At 45.9% G+C, this 22413-nt stretch overlaps 2 protein-coding genes across 19 annotated transcripts; both read right to left on the bottom strand.

The window, feature by feature from the left end:
• Window positions 1-8153: 8153 nt before the first annotated feature.
• zgc:55733 (heterogeneous nuclear ribonucleoproteins C1/C2) lies at window positions 8154-16302 on the bottom strand. Of its 18 annotated transcripts, none has more exons than XM_068587464.1 (11): window positions 16177-16301; window positions 14437-14470; window positions 13887-13940; window positions 11849-11898; window positions 11044-11291; window positions 10112-10184; window positions 9907-9954; window positions 9600-9763; window positions 9401-9514; window positions 9174-9310; window positions 8154-9093 (listed from the first exon to the last, which is right to left on the bottom strand). In XM_068587464.1, exons 3-11 carry the CDS (start codon window positions 13905-13907, stop codon window positions 9007-9009), a joined length of 942 nt encoding a protein of 313 aa, XP_068443565.1. In that variant the 5' UTR covers window positions 13908-13940; window positions 14437-14470; window positions 16177-16301; the 3' UTR covers window positions 8154-9006. The 18 variants fall into 18 exon arrangements, with proteins under 18 accessions (XP_068443565.1, XP_068443564.1, XP_068443566.1 ...); XM_068587463.1 differs by having other exon boundaries at window positions 15413-16301; XM_068587465.1 differs by lacking the exon at window positions 14437-14470.
• An 849-nt stretch (window positions 16303-17151) lies between these two features.
• Window positions 17152-20616, bottom strand: si:ch211-63p21.2 (FH1/FH2 domain-containing protein 1). Its single transcript, XM_068588300.1, has 8 exons — window positions 20089-20616; window positions 19679-19819; window positions 19367-19549; window positions 18488-18607; window positions 18238-18399; window positions 17872-18119; window positions 17491-17713; window positions 17152-17352 (listed from the first exon to the last, which is right to left on the bottom strand). Exons 1-8 carry the CDS (start codon window positions 20614-20616, stop codon window positions 17206-17208), a joined length of 1752 nt encoding a protein of 583 aa, XP_068444401.1. The 3' UTR covers window positions 17152-17205.
• Window positions 20617-22413: the final 1797 nt, after the last annotated feature.

Raw genomic sequence — 22413 nt, forward strand, 5'->3', positions numbered from 1 at the left:
CGAGTGAAAACAGACTTTATTCTAACTGTGTGTTTAAACTCGGACACAAAGTACGAGGTCAACGTTTAAAAGCAACGCTCACCGTTCATACTGGTCCTGTTGAAGTGTTTTTTTTTTTTTTTTACCATTCTTTACAATCAGAAACGGTGTGTAGACAAAGACAGTCGCACGCGCTCCCAACACTTGCGGTCACGTATCAGTGGTCACTTGTTATCTTGAGCCAGCAGCTGTGCAGCCCCCAGCTGGATTTAAAGGCTTTCAGGTGACGTAACGCCCCTTTGGCGGCCATGCCGGAGGTCCGGCAGAAGCTTTGGCCGTCTGATTGCTGTCGGAGATGTGAGTCATCGTCTGGCGCAGAGGATTTCGGGGGGATGATTTTGACTCGACAGCGAACACTTCTCTCAACGGAGAGATACAAAATCATCAGTAATGTGGATGTAGTGAATAAGTAGGTGAAGGTGAATAATAATAGTTAAAAAATTATGACATGACTTTATTGTGATGCAGCTTTGAAACCAGGAAAATACATTAGGATACACTAAATCTAAGACAATATCTAGTCTTACATCACAATAGCAATAGATTGTTGAAATATTGACCATCACTTCTACGATTCGTGAGAATAAATATATTTAAAAAGCTCAAAATTGGCACTAGAGCTCACTCTGCACCGCACATTCATGTATTGCCAACAAGTCTAAGTTAATGCATAATTTATACTTTGATTCAAAGGAGTAGTTCAACGTTTTGGGGGAAAAAATGTTTACTTGCTTACTTGACGAGAGTTATTTGGGCAGATCGACAGCACTCACAATGTATGAACGCTAAAAATAAAGCTACAACCAGCAGCCGGTTAGCTTAGCTTAGCATAATGACTGTAAACGGGGGGAAACAGCTAGCGTGGCTCTGTCGAAAGATCACAATCTGCCTCCAAGCACCCCTAGAGCTCACTAACCTCAGAGTGATATTGTTTCTAAAGTATACCAACATTGCCATGTTACTTCCTGGAGCCTCTCGTTGGCAAATATATGAATATGTTTTTACCGCCATTTCAATAAGGACTCTTTAGGGACTCGCCTTTAGCTAAAAGAGCTCCAAATAAACAAACAAGGGGAATGCGTTCCCACCTCAGTCACGTGAAAACCTCCTGATGAGAATATCTGCAGCTCAAAAAGCGGCTTCTTCAGCCGCATTTTTTCCCAAATCCATAAGTGTCCGTGCTATCGTCGCGCGGTGAGCGTTAGCGCTCGGCTTCACCATCTGTCCTGAACTTTGAGTGACCTGAAGCAACCTCAACCTTTAATAAATGAGTCCTCTGGGGCCGAGGAGGCGTTCTGTGAGAGAAATCACTCCCGAATGGAGCGCCTGTACTCTCAAATAACGTGTCAGAGGCCACGGCAGGTTGCTTGATTAAAAGTCTCCTCTATTATACCTGTATGTGCATGTGTGTGTGTGTGTGTGTGTGTGTGAGGATATCTGGCACGACTCATGTCAGCGCTGGAACAAACAGACAATTGGCTTCGGGTGTAAACATGTGTCTGTTTTGTAGTGCTGCCAATAACAATGTTAGCAGGAGGGACACATTGTACTGTAATGCCAGAGAAAAACACAACGTCGGACACACAGTAAATCACATGACACACACACACACACACACGAGCTGCAGAGACAAGCCAACAGCGGGATGTGATATGTGTGTTTCTACTGAAACAAAGCATTAAAATAACCCGCAAACAGAAGGAATCAAGTTGCACATGAGTCATCTAACGTGATCAGTGTGAGATTACGTCTCATTTGGGGTTTTTGAAACCGCCCACTCGTCCATTATCATCAAGTTTGCCCACCGTGTCAATCAAAATACCAGCCAGTGAGGTGTAATTCTCGATAGTGCCATTAAAAAGATGAGATTTGAGCTTAATCATAACTGAACGGTCGGGGACTGGAGCCATGGTAATCAAGCTGCAGGGCAGAGGGGGAAAAAAGGTCCAGCACATCTTCACCATCAGCACAAACCCAGCAGTTGGGTGTCTCAAATGAATTCAGAATTTGAACAATTTTATCACCTCATTTACAGCTCAGTCACTCTCGTGAGCTCCTCTTCGCTCCCGGCTCGGGGGTTTCAAAAATACTCGAGCTCCAGAGCAATTATTTTACACCCTCTTTTTGCCACTTGAAGGCTGTAGAAATTAGCGATAGACACGGCTGCATTGTGGCATTTTAAGTTGATAGGTGGGAAGATAGTTTCCTTTTTACTCGTCGAGCAACATGCGCATTCATTTAGAGACGTATTACTGGCCAACAGGTGAAGGGGCGTCAAATATTCACCCTCCTCGCCGCCTTGTTTTGGTCTCCACCTACTCCTGACAGAGATACCCGCATCGTTAGCCGCTAACTGTTCGCTACATTCGCCAGATAGTGGCGGACTTTCTCCGTCGACCGTGTGGTGCTGAGCAGGTAATGCACAGAGTTTTTAAGTAGTTTTGGGGGTCAGAAAACCAAACCAATTAACACTTTGCTAAATCCCGCCTTCCAACACAGACTGACCAATCAGAGTGTAGTCCGACAACTATCCGTCTCTGCTCCCGAGACTCTGATGCAGCAGCTTCAGATCTTATTCAGTCATTTCCAAACGTGTTCATCCTCTCCGTTTAAAGTCTAAAGGCGGAGGCGGAACCTCCTGCAGTCTTTTAACAGCGAGTCCGACGCCGGCGGCCTCTGTGCTCCTGCTCCAGCAGCACCCCGAGGGTGACGATCACCTTCATCCTCACCTGCTCCTCTGCCTCCTTTTGTCCAGTGTCGCTCTCTAACAATATATCAATCAATACATCAACGTATCAATCCTCGTCCAGTCCTGAAAAAAAAGAGTCTTTGTCTCTCGTGGGCCCGACTTAAGGAACGTGACCATATCCTCACATGTTGGGTCCTCTTCAGCATTTGCTGTTGTTTTGCAAACAGCTCTTTGTGAATAAAGTTGCTTTCATCTTCCCGCTCGCTTCTCTTCCTCTTCCTCTCGATGACTTCAACTCAGACTGGATGTTGTGCAGAAGCTCCAGTCGGTCACTGGTGATCCTCGCAGGCTAAACCAGGCTCCTTTTAATCACTGCAGTTGACCCCGTAACACTATATGCTCTCCGCGCATGCACACATACACACACACACACACATACACACACACACACTTACCCTCCACATCCGCCCTCCTGCTGGCAGCAGTCCACCAGGGTTAATGCTAATTGAAGGAGAAGAAAATAAGAGTGGAGAAACATCCCGATGCTAATGATCCAAAGCCATGTCTGCATGTCTGGCTTTCTTTCTGTTATTCAAATTATGACTCTCACTAAATGCATATAACAGATTACACATGGCCACGTTATGCAAGAGCGAAAGCACAGAAATAAATCTAAGGGGACTTTTTCTGTAAATGTGAGCACATCAATGTTTCTTTTGACATTCTCTTTTTCATATTTATGCACTCTTTTTGCAAAAAAAAGGTTATTTCTTAATACTCTTCCCCTAAAGGTAATAAAACATACCTTGAGCTTTACCAAAGACGTCTTATAAAAGGGTTTTAAAGAAGGCTAATGTATTCAGAAGGGGCGAGCAAAGACGGACTGACATTCAGGATGATTTCGCTCATCCGTAGTCCTTTCTGTTGGGGAAGTTTTACACGTTTCCTCTCATCTTCCCCCCACACCCTTCAGTTGCACATCGCCGCCCCTCCGCTCTCATGCAGACGTGCGACAGCACAGCGCGCTCGCTTTCCAGCCGTTGAGCTGACACACTTATCCGGAGTGATCACCGGCGTCCACATTTAAGCGAGGCCATCCCCCGACTCACACTCTGATTACGTTTGGTGAGATTATGCTCCAAGCCAGACGGAGAGCGTAATTGCAGAAGCATACTGTCGCTGTCAGGCGATTTGCACCATTTAGCTTAAAACAGAAGGATGTACACAGTTAAATGGACGTTAAACTCTGTTTTTTTTTTTGCATGAAAGATGTTCAAAATTCCACAAAAAAAGGTAATACGTTGCAAAGTTGAGAAGCATATATTTTTTGGAATGGACCAGTCTGAAGTTGTACTGCTTATTCTGAATCTAATTCCTATTATTAGCTTTGCAGGATCATGTGCTCACCTTGTAATTGAGGTGGAAACAGACACAGCCAATGGGAGGGAAGATAATTAGTGCGTCGCTAAAGCATTTGCAGAGAATTACTCACATGACCTTAATGATATAAGTTGTGCGTTTGTGATTTGCATGCCTTCACGTCCTCGAGGAGGTGGGTGAGGCCTTAAAAAAGGCCTCATTTAGTTTGATTATCATGATAATCAAAATATAAAACACTTGATCCAGGGCCCTTGCATTTCAGAAGTGGCTCAGAAGCATCTCTCCGGTATGTTATGCTTAAAATACGTGCCTATTGCAGTTTTGCTGTTGCACAGAATGGACTGAGGCAGACAGGAAAAGAAACAGGAAAAGAAACAGAAAGAGCGTCTGGTTTATTTTCAAAATAAACTGCAGATTGTAACACATCACCACGGCCACAAATGTTTGATCCTTGTCGTTCTTCGCTGGAAAAAAATCTCTTCTAAAATGCTCAAGATGTGGAAAAACAGAACAGAAACTATTTTGCTTTTTTCTATCTCTGCACTCAATAATGTGAGTTTCAAAATGATATCGCGTTGGTTTGTCTATAGGCCTGTGTCTGTGATCACACCGTATGCAGATGATATTTGATTCTCCATGTCTGACTTTCTTAAACTTCCTCTACTGGAAACCAACATCAGTTCCTTTCAGCTCATCTCCCTCTCGTGCAAAGTGCTTTTAACTAAGTGAAAAGCCAAGTAACACATCATTGTGCATACTGAAGTACAGTGTATGTGTTTTTTGAGACTGCAAACAACAAGGTTTGCAGGAAATGTAACAAAATACAATTATTCCATTCAACTGTTATCTCTGTTTACGGTCTGTATTTCCAGGTGGTGCAATTTGGTCGACAATAACAAAAATTTTGAGGTGAACATGTGAACGGCTTGATGGTATTGTTACGCTTTCTCTCTTTTCACAAATTGTCCATTCGCTCCTTTTTCCACATGTACATAGCAATAAAAGGCATTTTGCCAAGTTCCCATCCTCCACACTGTGCTCATGTTAATACCCACTCGCCTCAGCCTCAGGGTCTGCATAAATCTGCCTCACACAGACTCTCTCTCTCTCTCTCTCACACACACACACACACACACACACACACAAACACACACACACACACACACACACACACACACACTCTTTCCTATCCGCAGACTTGAATGCATCCCTATCAAGTCTTATTAAAGGACAAGTGAATGTGTTTGATGCTGGGAATCAAAAGTGCGTCATAAATAGCTCCGCTGTGTAGCGAGCGACGCAGACGTCCTCTTTAGCGCCGTCTGAAGAGGCTTTGGTGAGAGCTGATGTCTGTGAGAGGAAGGAGAAGAAGAAGAAGAAGAAGAAGAAGAAGAAGAAGAAGAAGAAGAAGAAGAAGGGTGGGGAAACGAGTGAAAGTTGCTCCATCTCCCTGGGATTACAGTAGTCTACTGTTACTGTCAATGTGGCCTTTTTTGCAGCTGGAACGTTTGCATGTGTTTGTGTGTGTGTCTGTGATTTGAGGCAGCTGCAGAAAAAGGAGGAGGGGGGACAGTGAGGAGAGGGAGGGGAGGGTGGGGGTCAGTTTTGTTTTCCAGTGGAGAAAAGGGGGCGTGTCCCTGCACGCCATTGGCCCGATGGGCCCACTCCAGTGTACGTGACATCACGACGTCGTACCTGACCTACTTAAAGTGTCCGTGACGTCACCGCTGTCTCTCTCACTCTGTTTCCCGCTCTGTCCCCTTCCTCCCTCGCTTATACAACTCCTTCTTCTTGGCCTCTTTTTTTTTTTGGTCTTAGTTTTAGGGGTTTTTTTTGCATTGCGTCGTCCAGAAGGCCAATAACCCAATTTCTACGGCTTTATTGATGAATATTAATGTGTTGGCGCCGACAAAGTGACAAAATGGGAAGACATGCTTCCACCATATGGACGGACAGGCTCTGTGGGAGCAGAGACAGAGCTTCAGTGCTTTATTAAACTTATAGAATATTGAGAGTGATGATCTCATACAAGAGTAACATTGCAGGTCAACCCTCTAAATGATGACTTTGGTATTTTTCACATTATATTTTGCCATCTTTTGTTTTTTGTGCTTCGGTGCATTTGCATACCGTCATTAATGTCCATTTAAAAGTTAGTTTTTTGCCCCTGACGTGCTCAGATTATTATCATAAGTGTCTGAAACCGGTTATGGGAAGAACCATATAGAGAAATAAAACATTTCTCTTTACCTTTTGTTTGAAAAAATAAAATAAAAATCACAATAAAACAAAGCCTTGGCCTGCTACGACGGAGTTTCAGTAAAAAAAAAAAACGGTGTCGTTCGTTCGAAAATGGAAAAATTACATATTTAATGCCAAAAGATTATCTGATTGGGGCATGCTGGGACTCAAAATGGCCGCGGGAGGATTTTCACGGTTTCCAAAAGGTTAATGTCATTAAAGTTGCGTGATTTGGACTTGTACAACTTCACAGACAATCAGATCTTGTACTGTAAACACGTTTTGTTCTGATCATATTTTCATAGCAGTCATTATGTAATAAAAGAGCTGCTTCAAGGTCTCATGCTGTCACTTTTCACACGGCGTTTGAAGGAGAGAGGATAGTCTCTTGGGGACGCTCAGATTGAGAGGCTCGTCTCTCTCTCTGCAGGACGGGTCACCGCACGGGCAACACGCTCTGCAGGAATCGAACCTTTGACCTCTGGCTTTAATGGACGCTCTCCGTACTGACACGTCCTGCCGGCTGCTAAAAAAACCTGCTGAAAGTAAACCCGCTGCGCGCACACGGCCTCCTGGGTCCACCTCCCTAAAGGTCACAAACAAGCCAGAGTTCAGCTTTATCAACCGTGTTTTCATTGCTTCATGTGAAAAAAAGGAAAATCAAATACACGGAGATGCAATTTATTTGCACGTATGCAACTTTCTACCACGTGGTGAGATATTAACACAATTTAAAAATACACGTCGGGAACATTACGCGCACGGAAAATGTGAATATGTGAGAAAATGTGACAAAGAAAGTATTTGTGTGTGTGAGAGAGAGAGCTCCATTCATCCCACTGTGCTCCTCTTTAATCTCATCGTGTTGTGGAATGCGACGCGGCGATGTCATCTCTTCACAGTCGTTTCTTTAAATGGCAAACCAACACGTCTCTCCTCCTCTGAAGCGTCACCCGAGAACAAGCAGCGCTCAGTTCCCTCACATCCTTCACACCCTCCGCTGCAAGGCCACCAAATCTTCTCCGCTCGTCTCTCCATCTGTCGGCTGCCTCCATCTGTCTGCAGTCGTCTGTGGCTTGTTCATCCAGCCCTCCATCATCCTTATGCTGGTTATGCATCCCCCCCTCCTCCTCCTCTCCTTCTGCCTGTCTGCTGTTCCCTTGTTAGTCTCAGTTCACCCTGGAGACATGCCGTTTATTGATTAGTTGTCCCTCTCTTCCTCTTCGTTCCGGTTCTTTCCCTCGTTACCGGGAGCCACCGGCCTCAGCAGACGGGTTCTGCGTCCATGAGGACGTCGTGTATTGATCGATGCGTTTGGTCATTTGTTACGGACGAACAAGCAGTTTACAGTTTTCACTTTTTCATGTCTGGCTTGTATGCTGAATTGAAATGTTTAAGCTCCTTTGAATCATTTAAAATAACAAAAACTTTTTAAATGTATTTTTTTTTACTTCTATTTAGCCTTAGAAATAGTTTGTTGCATCGTTCGGTTTCTTTTTCTTTCCATCGATGATTTAAAACTTTACCAGACCAATATACTGCTATATGCATTAAAAAAATACTTTATTAGCAGACAAATCTAAACGCACAGACATGATACACTTTCATAAACTACCTTTATGCTTAAGATGGAAACCAGTAGATAAAATACCGGCCCAGCGAGCAGTGTTGAGGTAATAACTTCACACACAGAATATAGATTCAATCACTGTCTATTACACAAGTCACAGCTTAATAACGCTCAGACGTCCCACAGCACCTGAACGCAGCACCCATGTGAATCCTACCAAAGAGCTCGGACAGGTTCCAACTTGGAAAACATGTTTTTATTCACTTTCACCAGTGCAGTTAAATGAAAAGAAAGCGAACAGAAACAGACAAACATGGAGGAGCCGCCGCGTCACAAGTCAGTGAAGGTCGCCAACAAACAAAACCAGATCTCCAGAGCGATGGAGATTTGGTCTGACAGCAGCCTGGCGGTGAGGTGAGGGGTTCGTACATGCTCTGTTGAGATCAGACAAGCAGGAGGGAACAGGCAGGCGGTCCTGCACCGCCCCCTGCTGGCCAGGAGGCGGATCAGCAGCACTTCTTTAAACTGAACACTGTTTTAAAACCCGGACTGCAGGCCCGTGACTGCTAGTTTGGTCTCAGGCAATGACCTAAAAATTCAAACCGTACGCGTATTTATTTTTTCTTCTGCTTGTTTTTCGATGCCAGCTTCCTACGTTGTTCCATATTTTACAGAAAGTAAAAACAAAAAAACAAACAATTCCTCTGACTTATGTTGTTCAAACAGAACGTTACACAATGTTAAAAGCGTCCTCGATTGAACTCGCGCGTCGTCTAAATGGAACAAAGCAGAGTTTGCATTCATCTAATAGCGGAAATATCTAAAAAAAAAAAAAAAAAAAGTCAAACAGAAATATGTCAGTAAGAAAAATCTAATTACCAACTCGAAGAAACATTGAAAAGTCCAGAAACAACAACTTGAAGTGTGTGAGGAAGCAATATCTACAATACGCTGTGTGAGCTGTCAGTGTCCGGTACCGGATCAGCAGATACGAGCACAGAAACACTAGAGTACGGGTCTGGAGATGCAATCGTACACTATTTGTGTACTTTGTGTGTGTGTGTGTGCGTCTGCCTGTGTGTGTCGCTTAGGACTCGTCTCCGTTGGCGCTATCTCCGTCGTCCTCTCCTTCCTCGTGCTCCTCGTCGTCATCGTCTCGCCCTCTGCTCTTCATCTGGAGGCAGAGACAACACTTTAGTCCTCTTAAATGATCTCCTCGCTCTCGCCCCTCCTCCTCCTCCTCCTCTTCCTCACCTCGTCGTCATCCTCCAGCAGATCTCCCTCGTCATCCGAGTCGTTCAGGCTGCGCTTCAGGCCGTCGCATTTCTTGCTGGAGGTGGAGGAGTGGAGGGGCGACACCTCGCCCGGCTCCGGTTTGCTGCTCTTCATATCTGGTGGAAAAAAAAGGAACATTTGCTGAATAAAAAAAGCGAGGAAGGAACATCTGCATCTGCGCTTCTACATCGCGGCGTCATATCTACCTGACTTCTTGCTGTGGTCCTTCTCCATGCGCTCCAGGCTCTCCAGCAGGTAGTCCACCTTGTGTTTGATCTGCGTGAGCTCCCGCTTGATGGTCTGCAGGTCGTCCACCTTCACTGTGGGAGGAGGAGGAAGAGGAGGAGAGAGGTCATTACGCCGTCGGTGCCGCAGAGCAACAGAGAGAAACTCGCCGTCACGTACTGGTGCGGGACGTCCTCTGGCTGGTCTTGGAGGACGAGGAGAAGCTGGTTTTGGTTCGCCGGCTGCCTCCCCCGCTCACGCTGACCCGCGGGCGCTTGGAGGGGATGACGGCACGGGACAGCGGGGGAGGAGGGGGAGGCACGCGGGACTGGTAGGAGTACATCCTGATGGGGGGGGGGGGGGAAATGCATTGCATGATGGGTACATCGGTGTCGAGGATCAAGAAGGTCGTGTTCCAGAAGACTGAAGCGTCGATGAGCCAAACTATGAATTAAAAGGCGTAAAAAAACATAAAGAACAGGCGCACCTGTCATAGTAGTCTCTCTGGAAGTCATACTCCAATTCCACGGATGAACTACGGAGAGAGAGAGAGAGACGGGGAAGACTTTAACTGCGGCGCTCAGCTTAGACAGGAAATAAATATTACTGGAATCGCTGCAGAGCACACACACACACACACACACACACACACACACACACACACACACACACACACACACACACACACACACCTGTACATGTCTCCCGCCGAGCGCTTCACTGTCTTCGATCGGTGAGGCTTCGGCTCGCCCGCCAGGTTGATGTCTGAGGAAAGACACGAGAGTCAAGGAGGAGTCAGCGAGCTGGGAGGAAGAGCCAACTGTTACACACAATACCACACATTTTGTCACCTCATGGTGTTTTATTTTGAAGGACCAACGCGGGCTTTAACCCCCACCTGGTGGTGTTTCTACATAATTACTCACATTTACTTTAAACCTGCGTCGAGCGCCAGAAACGTCCCGAGAACGTAGATAAAGAAATGAGTCGTTTAGTCTTTCGTGGCCTGTCTGCCTTCATAGTGACTCCTCACAGGAAAAGCTCAGCTGTTACTAATGACGCTAACGAGGGCCGCGCTCCACTCGGCTGGTCCGGTGAGACTGACGGTGAGGCAGCGTGCGGCGGACCAGGAGGCGGGACTTAAAGCTGCTAAATGGAATGCAGCCGTCATCAAACAAGTCAAAATGTCTCCCGTAGGGAGGGGGAAAGGAAAACATCTTCCTCCCGGTGTTGTCTTTTAAATCCCTGGTTTGCAAACACAGGGGCAGGAGGGGTTTCTTGTCTTTTTTGCCCAGTGCATGCTGGGACGGCCGTGACCTTGAATATGAACGAGCAGGAATAAAGAATAACCCGTGTCGGTGTGACTTCACACTGTTTACTCAGAGAAAAACCTTTTGCTTCTACACAAGAAGGTTCAACAGACTTAGAAACTATTTTTTTTTTAATGTGAAAAAAACAAAATGGCGGGTTTGTTCAGAACATATCAGTCCCATCCAAACATTCCTCAAATAGGTAACGCCTAAATAACTTCTGAAGATCCTGAGCGTCATTTTTTCAGATCTTTAGGCTCAAAACTGGACCCCTTCCTTCCTTCCCTCCTCCTCCTCTTCCTCCTCCTCCTCACCTAGCACCTGTCCCACGATCATGCGTCCGTCCTCGCTGACCACGGCGTTGCGGGCGTTCCTCTCGTTGGCGTACTGCACGAAGGCGTAGCCCTTGTGGACGGAGCAGCCCACGATCTTGCCGTACTTGGCGAAGATGGCCTCCACGTCGCCCTTGGTGACCAGCAGCGTGTTGAGGTTGCCGATGAAGACGCGGGAGTTGAGGGAGCGGGGGTCCGTCTTGTTGGTCACGTTGCTACTGGCCATTGGGCTGCCCGGGAGTGGGGGGGGGACAGGTGGAAGGATGGGGGGAGGGAGGGGAGAAAAAGAGAAGAGGACAAGTGAGATGTAGATTATCCTTACACTGAGGGTGGTGGTGCTTCACATTGTGGCTTCAACGTGTCCAATAAAAGAGCAAAACGGGCTTAAAGCGGACAAAAGTCTGCAGCTGCTGATTATCATTTAATTTATTAGTCTAGAAAATGTCCATCGCATGTTTTGCAGAACCAAAATTGACGTCTTTAAATGAAAATTTGATGAATAATTGTCTTTAAACGACTCAATCCCTCATTTCTATCATTTCATCGCTCCTGTGCTCATTTACTGAGTATAAAAACATGGCCGCCACATTCTTTATGAGCAGCTTGCAATCATTTGATGAACACGAGGACAAAGCAAGGTGCTACTCTCTACTTTCTACCTGCTACGTACAGTACAGGTGGGTTTTAGAGGAGCGGTAGCGCCCCCGCGAGGGGAAACGGGCGGCTCTAGCAGCGGCTGTGAGACAGCAGAAGAGACAACAGGGTCACGAAAGCAGCTAGAACTCACTCCATTGGATCTGTAATCTGGTCGGTGGACGTCTGCCTGCCTGCCTGAGTCTGTTGGAGAGAAGAGGGTTGTCGAGGAACTATGAGAAACGGGCTCAGAGACGGTCCAAAAAAAAAGAAGAAAATGAAAAAAAAAAAGTTGTTTATGTGTTCGGCGAACCCAAGAAGTGCTTAAAAAGGGAAGAGGGGGCGGTTAAATAGTCAAAAAAGGTTGTTTTTTTAAATGGAGGCAGCCATAAAAAGGTCATAAAAAACCTGTGGGATAAATGGTTATGACAAAACAGGAGACATTAGCATTTAAACTTCCCTGTTGGACAGATTATGTAGATAATAAACGCCGCCTCGCTGAAGCTCGCAGCGTCACACAGCCGAACTTTAAAGAAATCACATCAACGTAAACGTGATGAACGCGACTCGTGTCCCAGACGCCGGACTTCCAGAGGTCTCATGACTCGACTAACGATCCCACTCGAGTTTCCTTCAGTCACATCGAGTGAGCTGCTAACTGGACGCCCTCCTCGTGGCCGTTATTCATCAGCACCCATCCCTCTGCTCTGGGCCCAGCTCCTCGTGCAGCACGCCGGCTTCAATACGAGCGCAAAGGCCAGATTGCCGCCGCGTGAGTTGTTACGCAACATTGCAGGAAGGAGGGAGAATCTCAGAGAATTATATTGATGTGAAAGTGGAACCTCACCAGCAGAAATAAAGCTACGACGCCATGGAAGACGATCGTTGAACCGCCTCAAATGTCTATTTTGTGATATTCTCTCAGCGATGTTTTTCTGCGTCTATCTCGTTGTCGTTTTCCCTCTTGGCCCTCCGCGGTATGATCGACCGCTTCAACCCTCGCGAAGCCGCGTCCCACCTGCCGAGAGCGGCGGCGCGGCCGCCAGCGAGGGATGAACGGGAACCCGGCGGCGACCCGCGAGGGGATTACACGGCGTCTCTGGCCGGGGACGTTTCTGCCGCTTGGCGAGCGGACGCGGGGTCAACGGGGGCACGAGGGTCAGCAGGTGTTTCTGAAGCTTTGTGGCGCGTCACCCAGAGCTTACGTACAGGTGCGTGTTCTGATCCAACCAACTACAAGCGAACATGGACTGGGAGACTTTGGCGTTAATATCATATTTTTGTGCAATACTGTCATATCTTTTATATTGTGTGCCTTATTTTTTAATTAAGGTTAAGTTTATTGTAATTCTGTGTAAAATACACTTTTTGCTGTATGGAATAATAATAGTCTGTTATCTGTGCATATGACAGTAAAAACATATTAAATCTTGAATATATAGGCAGGAACATCTTAAAAGTGGATGAAAAAAATGGCGACGACCAGAATATTTGTTTGAGTCGCCGTCATCGAGCAGTAAATAGAAAATGCCCCATTTCGTTTGTCTACGTACGCTTGATGATCAATAAAAGCTTCAGAGGCGGCGTTTATTGCAGCTTTATGACGCTCTCACTGCCAGTAACGGCCTCAACTGTGTACGGTGGGCCCTCGTATTAAAGGGTCCATTCATGGCGCCCGGTGTTACATTCACGTTTATGACGGCAGTAACTGCTCCTCGGCCTCATCTGGGCTTTATTGTGTGACGGCTGAGACTTCCTGATGTAACAATGAACTAGGTTTCATTTAAACTGGCTCGTGGGTTCATTGAGAATAAATAAAAACAGATCAGTGATGTGAATGTTTGTGCTTTGACTGTTGAGACGCTGCGACTGCAGCTCTGACGCTCCGAGACAGACGACACAAATGAGACAGAAAGCAGTTTGTATACACGTGCGTGGTTTGTGTGCGTGTACTTTATAGATTTAGGGGGGTTTAAATCAAGGAAATGATGACTCGCTAACTTTGAAACGGTTTATATCAGCTCAGTGTAACTAATGATTGTGAGAAATGTAACCTTTTTGAACCTCTTTCTGCTGAAAATACTTCAGAAAAAGATCCTTAAATCAGATACAATCATTATTAGTGAATACAGAAGACGTTAGTAGTTCATGGTATTCAGTATGCATGCTTATTTGAATGGGTTCAAACTTACTTTCGGTGATAATGGTGACATAATTGTTATTATCAAGAGCAGGTATCTGTTTTTCTGTGTGGGTAATAGACCAGATTTGACTCCATCAAATGGCATGCACTCAAAAGACAAAAAAAACACAATTACAAAGCAAAGGCAGCAGTTATTTTTGCCTTTGTCAGTGCCAGTACTTAATCCAGGGACTGGATGCAGGAAGTAGTCGAGGGAGTGTTAGGTTAGCTACAGATGGGGGGGGGGGGGCTCATTATTAACACTGAACATTATGCATTTGATTATCATAAACTGGGAACACGTGGTGGAGAAGCTCGTCTTAAGGGCCGCTAGTGTCAAACAGTCTGAACATGGAGCAGCTGATCTTCTACTTTCACAGCACAAAAAAAAAGAAGATAAAAACACTACATGCTACTTGCTCTAGGAAATCCAAAAGGGAGAGAGATGGGCTGAATCACAGAGGGGTGGAAACAAAAGTGGAGTAAAAAAAAAAAAAAAAAAATATGCAAAAAGTTTGAGGTGAAAAATAAACCAAAAAAAAAGGTTGAGACCAACTTACGATTTGCCGCCGTTCAAAAAAGTGGCTTCAAAAACTAAACAGGGGGAAACAAAAAACGGAATATTAGAAAAGAGACCATTGTAAAAATGAACTTTTTATTTCCACAAACTGGGAGGGAAATAAGTATTAGAAAAGTATGAAATAATGCCCTCGATGCCACTGGCACAAACATCTGCACATTCCAGTAAAAGTCTGAGATATATACTATACTCATGTCAGTATGGACAGAATATTCACATTTTGCAGGAAGAAAAAAAAAAACGTAGGCTGCATTTCTTTTGTAATAAAAAAAAGAAAACATGTGACATTGCAGGCAGATAACTGCAAGATAAAGCACATTATTATTTAATGAATATTCATGTTCACCACAACCCTGTCATACTATTCACCTTTCTCCAGATAGTGAACTTCAAATTGAAGTCACCGCTCCCAAACAAAACACATGTCTAGTTTCAGACACTGCCTGAGTCAATCATGCATAAACAAAATAGTTAATGTATGTTTGTTTTTTTTACAACTAAATGAATGTTTACCTGCAATAATAACCTGCGTATTTCTGCTCAGACTTGCACAGATGTGTGACTTATAACAGATTCCTCCAGCCTTGCCCTCTGTAGGGGCCAAAGTAAAAGGCTGAGCTACAGAACAGCGCCCCCTGGAGCCCAGGAGGGCCTCACGCTCAAGGACGCCTCCAGAGGACACACTTGGGAGCCAGTGGGAGTGAGGCAAGTGTGTGTTTTTTTTGGAGAGGGAGGGGGGGGGGGAATCAACAACAACTACCCTGATTCATCACCATAACACTCCTGTTGCAAATCATTAAAAAATATATGTACACAAGTGATCTGATAATTCAAGAAAACATGTAAAAAGGTGCAGGCCTCCATCTTATTCGAGGCCCCTCTGCAGGCCTCCCTCATGGGGCTAAAAGCAGCTCCACAGCTGCTACGCTAACTTTAAATTATTATATCAGAATTACCAAAATTGCCTCAATTTTTCACACCAATGCTACCAGCACTCCCAGGTGTTAATGTTCCTTTAAAAAAAATACAAAAATATGTAGGAAAAAAAAACGCCCCACTCGTCACTGAAGGGAGAGAGGAGGAGACGAAGAAGAAGAAGAAAAAAAGCCTGGAAAATTACATCACTCGTGAAAGATTTTTGCTGCAGAAAACACACCGCCTCAGCACCGCCAAGAGCAACAAAGGGAACAGGAAAAACACGTCTTTAAGGAGTCAAATTCAAACGACTGCAAATCAAGTAACAGGTGGAGGCAAAACACGGGGCGAGATTTTTAAAAAGCTTTCTGAAAACACGTTTCCAGGAAAAGGGCGACACGTTTTTTTTTTTTTTTTGAACACCGTCCAGAAAAGACTAGAACCATCTTCCATCTTTCTCTCCTCGGAAAATATCACCACAATCAGATAAACAATGAGGCAACACAGCGGCCCTGAAAAAAATAGTTTTTTTTCTTCCTTTTAAATGTCTCGAAAAACAAAAGCAAAAATCTTGTTGCGGAAGCTACTTCACACTATAGTTTTCTGCGCAGCTCGATACGCACACACCAAAATGTAGCTACGCCAACTAAAGCCAACACAGTCTCGGGAATATACCAGCCAGGAAAAATGCATTAAAAATGAAAACAAAAAACAAAAAAAGTCCCAAAGAGATTTAAAAGTCGAGAAAAAAAAATGAAAAAAAAATATAGGGGGGAAAAAAAATCTCTCGGTTAAAAATACTCACCAGGAGCTTAATACTAAAAATGAGTAAAATTCAACGCTGTTTTTACTTGAGTAGGTAAAGATCCGTTTACGGGCTCTGCAGGCGGATTGTATCACCTTGAAACGGTGGACACGAAATGGCGTCGTCTCGAACACGCACAACAGAAGAAGGATCACGCCCACTGCTGCGTCACAGTTTCTGATTGGCTACTCGAACCGCCCCGTGTGGCTGTGCTCGTCATCGATTGGCGGACGCGCTTGTCGGTTCAGCTCACGCATATTGACACTCGCGGGCTCCCGTCCTCGGATTGGTTTGAAGAACAACCTCATAATACGCGAAAGACTGCCCCCACCTTCTTCAGGCCCCTGGCGCTACACGAGCAGCCATTACTAATCACTACATTATTATAGCCAGTATTTGTGTGTCTCTTATGTGTCTTCTATGTAAGATGAAGCGAATTTCCGTTTGGGGATGAATAAAGTATACATCTATCTATCTATCTATGTATCTATGTATCTATGTATCTATGTATCTATCTATCTATCTATCTATCTATCTATCTATCTATCTATCTATTTGTCTATTTGTCTGTCTATCTATCGCTCAGGTTTTGAAATAAACCCCCTCGATGAAAAACGTTATCCTCCTTACATAAGAGTTCAATATATTGATATAAGTAATATTATTACCATATAATAAAATGCTTTGCAAACTGTACCGTAAAACAGAAATATGTGTAAACTCCTGTCTTTCTTCAGTACATATGTAGTATCAACGGGGGTCAAGTGGTTAGAAATAGAGCCAGAAGACTGTCTATGTGTATGCAATATATATATATATATATATATATATATATATATATATATATATATATATATATATATATATATATTCATTAGATTCATGAAAATTGAATGGCGTGAAAATGTCATACACTTGTCCATTTTATTTTGTGCAGCAAAAAATGTCACTTCTAACAACAAATGTCATAAATAACAATATTAAAAAAAAATTACATCACACCGGTGGCTTTTTAAAGTACACTTTCTTTCATTTTCCATGAGATTGGAGCGGAGGAATAAATGAATAAATCCGCTCCGCCATCTTCCTGCGAGCTCGAGGCAGCGTGACGTCCCGCCTCAGGTCGGCCTCGGGAGCGCTGAGCACCTCCTCCAACCGGCACTGCTCCTCCTCCTCCTGGTGGGTCAACAGGCAGCGGATTAACACAAAAAACTGTTGTTTCTTCTCTTTCCCAGAAAGGTGCTTCAACCTCTAAAAGCATCAGAGATAAAAAACAAAACAAAACACAACAACAACAAAACAACCAACAACAACCTGTGTTTGTGTTTGTTGGCGTTTCCGCCCGGCTGTGGGCGTGTTGGGGCCGGGGCTTCCTGCTCCGCTCCTCTGGCGTTCCCTCTCCCTCTGCAGGAGGACGGCCTGCCGCGTGCTCCTGTACTCCAGAGAAAAGTTGCTGATGGTTTTGCAGAAGTCCTCCGCTTTGGTGTCCCTCACCATAGCGCGGGAGTAGCCGAGGAACAAGAGGAACGAGTGGAACCTGGAGGCCCGAACACACGCTGTTAGGCCACGAGTTAAAGCAATAAGAAGGACAACTTGTGGCCTCAATCTTTGCCGAGGAACAGATGACACAAAGCAACCGCACGAGTCCATTTTGAACTGTAAGCGTCAACACAACGAATCAAACCTCGCCCTCACCTGTTGACGACCCGGCGATGCACGGCTCTCACGACCTTCAGCCTCTCCTCGCACTCTTTTAAAATCTGCGGCAGCCGGTGACGGAGCGAGCCCTCTTCATTTCCTCCTCCAATTCCTCCTCTCCTCTTCTCCACCTTCCCTCCTTTCCTCTTCTCCTCTGCCTTGTCCAAAATCTTAAGCTGCTCCCGTGATGCTTTGCACTGGGCCTCCAGCTGGGTGAGGTTGCTCTGGACCAGGGAGTAGTCGAACTTCAGAGACGAGAAAGAAAGCGGACATTTTGGGCCCAGTTTCTACTTGGCGACGCACACTCAAGACACACACACACACACACGCACACACACACACAAAGGCTCGGTGTGTACGCACCTTGCCGGCTTTAGTGACAGCGGGGATGTCGGAGTGCAGGTCGGTGGACTGCGGGTAGAGCTGCAGCAGCAGCACGCAGACGTGGAGCAGCAGCGGCTGGCGAGTGTGCGTGTCCCTCACCTGGGACAGCTTCCCCAGGTAACTCAGCTCAAAGCCCCGCGCCTTGGCATGTCAACATTCAGAGGATTTAGTTGTAAAAGTTAAAAAAAAACGAAGATAAAGATGGAGGATGAAGATCGGGGTCGCCCACCTTGCGGCCGTTGAGAAAGTTGCCGATGGCCAGCACCGTGGCCAGCAGACACCTGAAGGTCTGGCTGCCCGCCAGCTGCTCCATGGCCAGCTTCAGATGGAAGAGAGGCTCGGCGAGCTCCTGGCAGGAAAAGGAGGACAATGTGGTGATGCTTAGGTGAGCCGGCGAATCAAAGTGGGTTATTTTTAGTCCGGTGACACGTTTGGTGGACGGGAGTCACAGTGGTAATGCGCAACTCTACCTGTCAATCAAACAGGGCTGTGACGTGTTGATGATGGCGCTCGTGTAGGCGGCGGCATCACGCTCACGCTTTTGATCCAGCTTTATTTTTCTAATGCAAATGCAGGAGTTTGTCCCATGAAGCCAGCAGGTTGAATCACTTTTGCATCACTTAGAGCGTTTGGTGAACTTTTTCACAAATTTGTGCGTAAATTAACGTTCCGAAACCATTTTTACTGCCATTTATGCATCACCTTTTATGATATTGAATACATAAAACAGTCATTTTGAAGAGATTTCAGTTTAATACTTTGTCGTATAAATGATTTAAATCATGCACGTGTTAAATACTTAATAAATACATCCACATAAATACAATACGGTGGAGCTTATAGGCTTATTATTTAAATTTCCTCCCGTTAGTAAAACCCACATAATGTGCGTTAGCCTTTGACGTTAGATTTAATGTTATAATATGAACATGCATGCGCCCTCATGTGGCTCAAAGGTGTACTGCACATATAAATGTTAAATAACTAAAAGACTCCTAAAAAGTTGGTCCAGACCAATTCTTTGGAAATTTAAAGCGTAGCAAAACAGTCTACGTCCATCTTTGGAAAAATGCTGTCGAATGAATCCATTCATCGCCGGCTCACTTACCCTCTCCAAGGAGTCGTAGTCCAGAGCGAAGGCCCACAGCTGCAGCCTGGAGGTCAGATGTGGGATTTCCCCCAACGTGAGCAGGCAGAGCTCGGCCGGGGCCAGAGGGGCGTGGGGGTTCTGGGCCTGGGCCTCCTTGATCAGACACAGTTCCTCCTCCGTTGGGATCAGCGCTATGAGCCGCTGTTTCAGAAGGAAACGTGGAAAGAGGTGAACTCAGGCAGCAGCTGAGTGTCTGTCCTCGCAGGTCGGGGAACAAACTTTAGAGGTTAGGCAAATGCCTGAAGGGTCAAATCCTCGCGACCTCTGTACCTGAACGTCCTCTCTGTCCAGCACGCTGCTGTCCATGCTGTATATCGCAGGAGGGAGGAGGCGGGGAGGAGGAAGGCTGCTCAGGGCGATGGTGATGATGTTACTCCTCTTCATCCCCAACACTGAGAGCGCCGGCGGCTTCTGTAACAGGGTAAAGAGAAAGATGCGGGACAGTTCTTTCTGAAGAAGGATCCCACTGAAGAAGTATCTGACAATCAGATTTACGAATCAATCGGTGCAAAAATTCCTTATTTGAATGGAAGGTGCATCTGGTTGAGGGCAAGAAATGTTGCGTCACATGCTCTAATTACCTAAATACCCCAAAGCAATTTCCCCGATGCTGCAAAAACACATCGGTCAGCATAATCTCGCTACACTTCTGAGACGCCATCCCGTCTCGTGGGTCTTACCTGCCGGCCAGAAGCCCCGTTGAAGCTGCTGCTGCTGCTGCCCTTACACTCAAACAGGCACTTCAGCCGGTTGGTGTCCAAGTGGACCGGCTCGAGCCCGGCCCAAATGGTTCGGGCCCCAAAGCGCGTCATTCTGGGGAGGGGCGCCAAACTCTGCAGCTCCCTCCAGTGGAGCCTCAAGGTGCGGCATTTGGCGGTCGCGCCCTTGAGGGAGCTAGACGGCAAAGGTGGGGCGAGAGGGGGAAGAGGAGGAGGAAGAGGAGGGGGCGCCGGAGGGCCTCGGGGGCACGCCGACGGCACGACGGTCGCCTCGTCCCCTGAGAGGTCTTCCTCGTCCCAGAGGTCGGAGAAGTCCAAAGTGTCGAGGCAGAGACGCGCAGCTGGTTTCAGGAAAGATCGGTCGAAATCCCAAGTCGGGGGGTTCTCCCTGGCCGGGTCCGACTCCTTCATTGGTCTGCCGGAGCTGTCCAGGAAGTTCAGTTGACAAACCAGGTGATGATTTCTGTTTTGTGCTGCAGGAAGAAGCATGCCCCCTTCCTCTTATTAGACAAGAACAAGGCCTTTTTGGGGATCCGGTCCCATTTGCTTTCGTCCTTATGGAACTCGATCCCTTCCTCGTCTTCGCCGGGCGCAGTAGATGCACGTGGACGCTCAGCCTCGAGCAGCCAGATCTCGACCTTCGATAACCGCACTCGCAGCTCCGTAGACCCGCAGTTGCCTCTGGTAAATGCCTGCGTTTGTTCTTCAGGGTCTCAAATGACAAGTCCACCGTGACCTCGGTCAAAGGGGAACAAATTCATGCAGGCGGTTCGGACGGTTCCTTTTGGCCCTCCGTCCGACGAGGGAGAATCCAAGCAACTCTCTCTAGAATATCCGATTGGCGCTTCTGCAGCTAAGCCTTGACTTTCATCTCTCTTTCTCTCAGAGTGAGAGGTTAAAAGAGAGAGAGAGGAGTGCATTTGTCGGTTGGTGCGTCCCTCTTGGCTTATTTGAGTTGCACCCTTTCCCTTAATTTCCTTATCGCGCCAGCATCTCCTGTTTGTATTGCTACTTGTGTATACACAAACTTATATCTGCCACTGGAGATCTCTTACTTCCCTCCTCCACTGACCAAAATCTCACCGTGCATCCCCCATTTTCTTTTTTCTTTTTTTAAACGACCTGCAACTTTGTGGCACATGCACAGCCTCACTGGGTGGAATGAAAGCGCCTGCAGGGCCGCACCGTGCACGGGTTACGCTCACAGGGGTCGCCTGCATGGTCGACGTGCAGCCGTAATGAGGAATCCCTCCCTCGGACCATTAGGTCGCCCCCTAATTACACTTTATCTCGTTCTGCGGCCCCGCTGTCTGGAGGCGGGAGCGGGACTCCTGGGACATCGAGGCCAGAACGAGCTCTGTTTGGAAAGCTCGAGAGACTTTTTTTCTTTTTTTTTTAGCATTTATGTATCGACGGTGTTTTAAGAGCTTAAATACTCTCATAACGTCTCATTTGTGTGAATGTTTTTTTGTGTACTTGCCAATGATAATCAATATGTGTTGAGCTGGATTTGAAGATCCACTATGACATCATCGCAACGCTCTTAGCGGGACAGTGTTTTGGGGTCGATGTGGCGCAGCTACTGAACAGACTGATTTCCCACAGGGACAGACATTTCCGGGTTATTTCCTTGAACTAACCCGAACTGGCCCTGGTACTTTCTGTCTGTGTGTGTGTTTGTGTGTGTTTGTGTGTGTGGAGTAAGAGTTGTGTATGTAAACATGCGTCCCTCTTTTCATCTGTTCCTCTGTCTGAATGAAGTTAAACTCTCTCAGCGTCTCCACAGCTTCAAGATAAAGTTCAAGGTGAAACAGAGATGTAATCACACCAGTTTGCTTTGAGAGCGTTGACGTCGTCTAGTGGTGAGCGTCACAGCTCATTTTATTTATAAATCCTATTAAATAAAAAGGAATAGTCATCCCTGGACCTTTTTATGGACTTTTTATGTGTGAAAACATAGACGATGACGTCATTATGATGCCTGTGAGACAACTCATTTCTGAATTTGTTACAAAAGAAGAGCTGAGCTGTGAATTCAATACACACACACACACACACACACACACACACACACACACACACACACACACACACACACACACACACACACACACACACAGTTGAGACATGCAGGACCAACAAAACAAGTTTGGCTTTTCTTAAAGTATAAAGTTGGATTACCAATTGTTAGAGAAATAAAAAAAAAACTTTAAGTTTTTTATGTTTTTTAAATGCCTGTGACCCAAAGTGCATTTCTGCTCTTAACACATGGATATGAATGTGCTG

The sequence above is a fragment of the Clinocottus analis genome, unplaced genomic scaffold (assembly GCF_023055335.1).
Source record: "Clinocottus analis isolate CAN_PGR_092001 unplaced genomic scaffold, fCliAna1.0.p SCAF_21, whole genome shotgun sequence".
NCBI lineage: Eukaryota > Metazoa > Chordata > Actinopteri > Perciformes > Cottidae > Clinocottus > Clinocottus analis.

Bases quoted from the DNA above. Each gene is read 5' to 3' on its own strand.
- zgc:55733 (XM_068587459.1), bottom strand. From the start codon at position 13,982: ATGCCATTTGATGGAGTCAAATCTGGTCTATTACCCACACAGAAAAAC. The intron at 9,764-9,906 runs GTGCGCCTGTTC...CCCCCCCATCAG, and splicing joins CAGAGAGACTACTATGACAG to GATGTACTCCTACCAGTCCC. The intron at 9,311-9,400 runs GTAGATATGACG...TTTTTCCACCAG, and splicing joins GGACCACAGCAAGAAGTCAG to ATATGAAGAGCAGCAAACCG.
- si:ch211-63p21.2 (XM_068588300.1), bottom strand. From the start codon at position 20,616: ATGCTTCTTCCTGCAGCACAAAACAGAAATCATCACCTGGTTTGTCAA. The intron at 19,820-20,088 runs GTAAGACCCACG...ACCCTGTTACAG, and splicing joins ACGGGGCTTCTGGCCGGCAG to AAGCCGCCGGCGCTCTCAGT. The intron at 17,714-17,871 runs GTGAGGGCGAGG...TCGGGCCTCCAG, and splicing joins CATCGCCGGGTCGTCAACAG to GTTCCACTCGTTCCTCTTGT.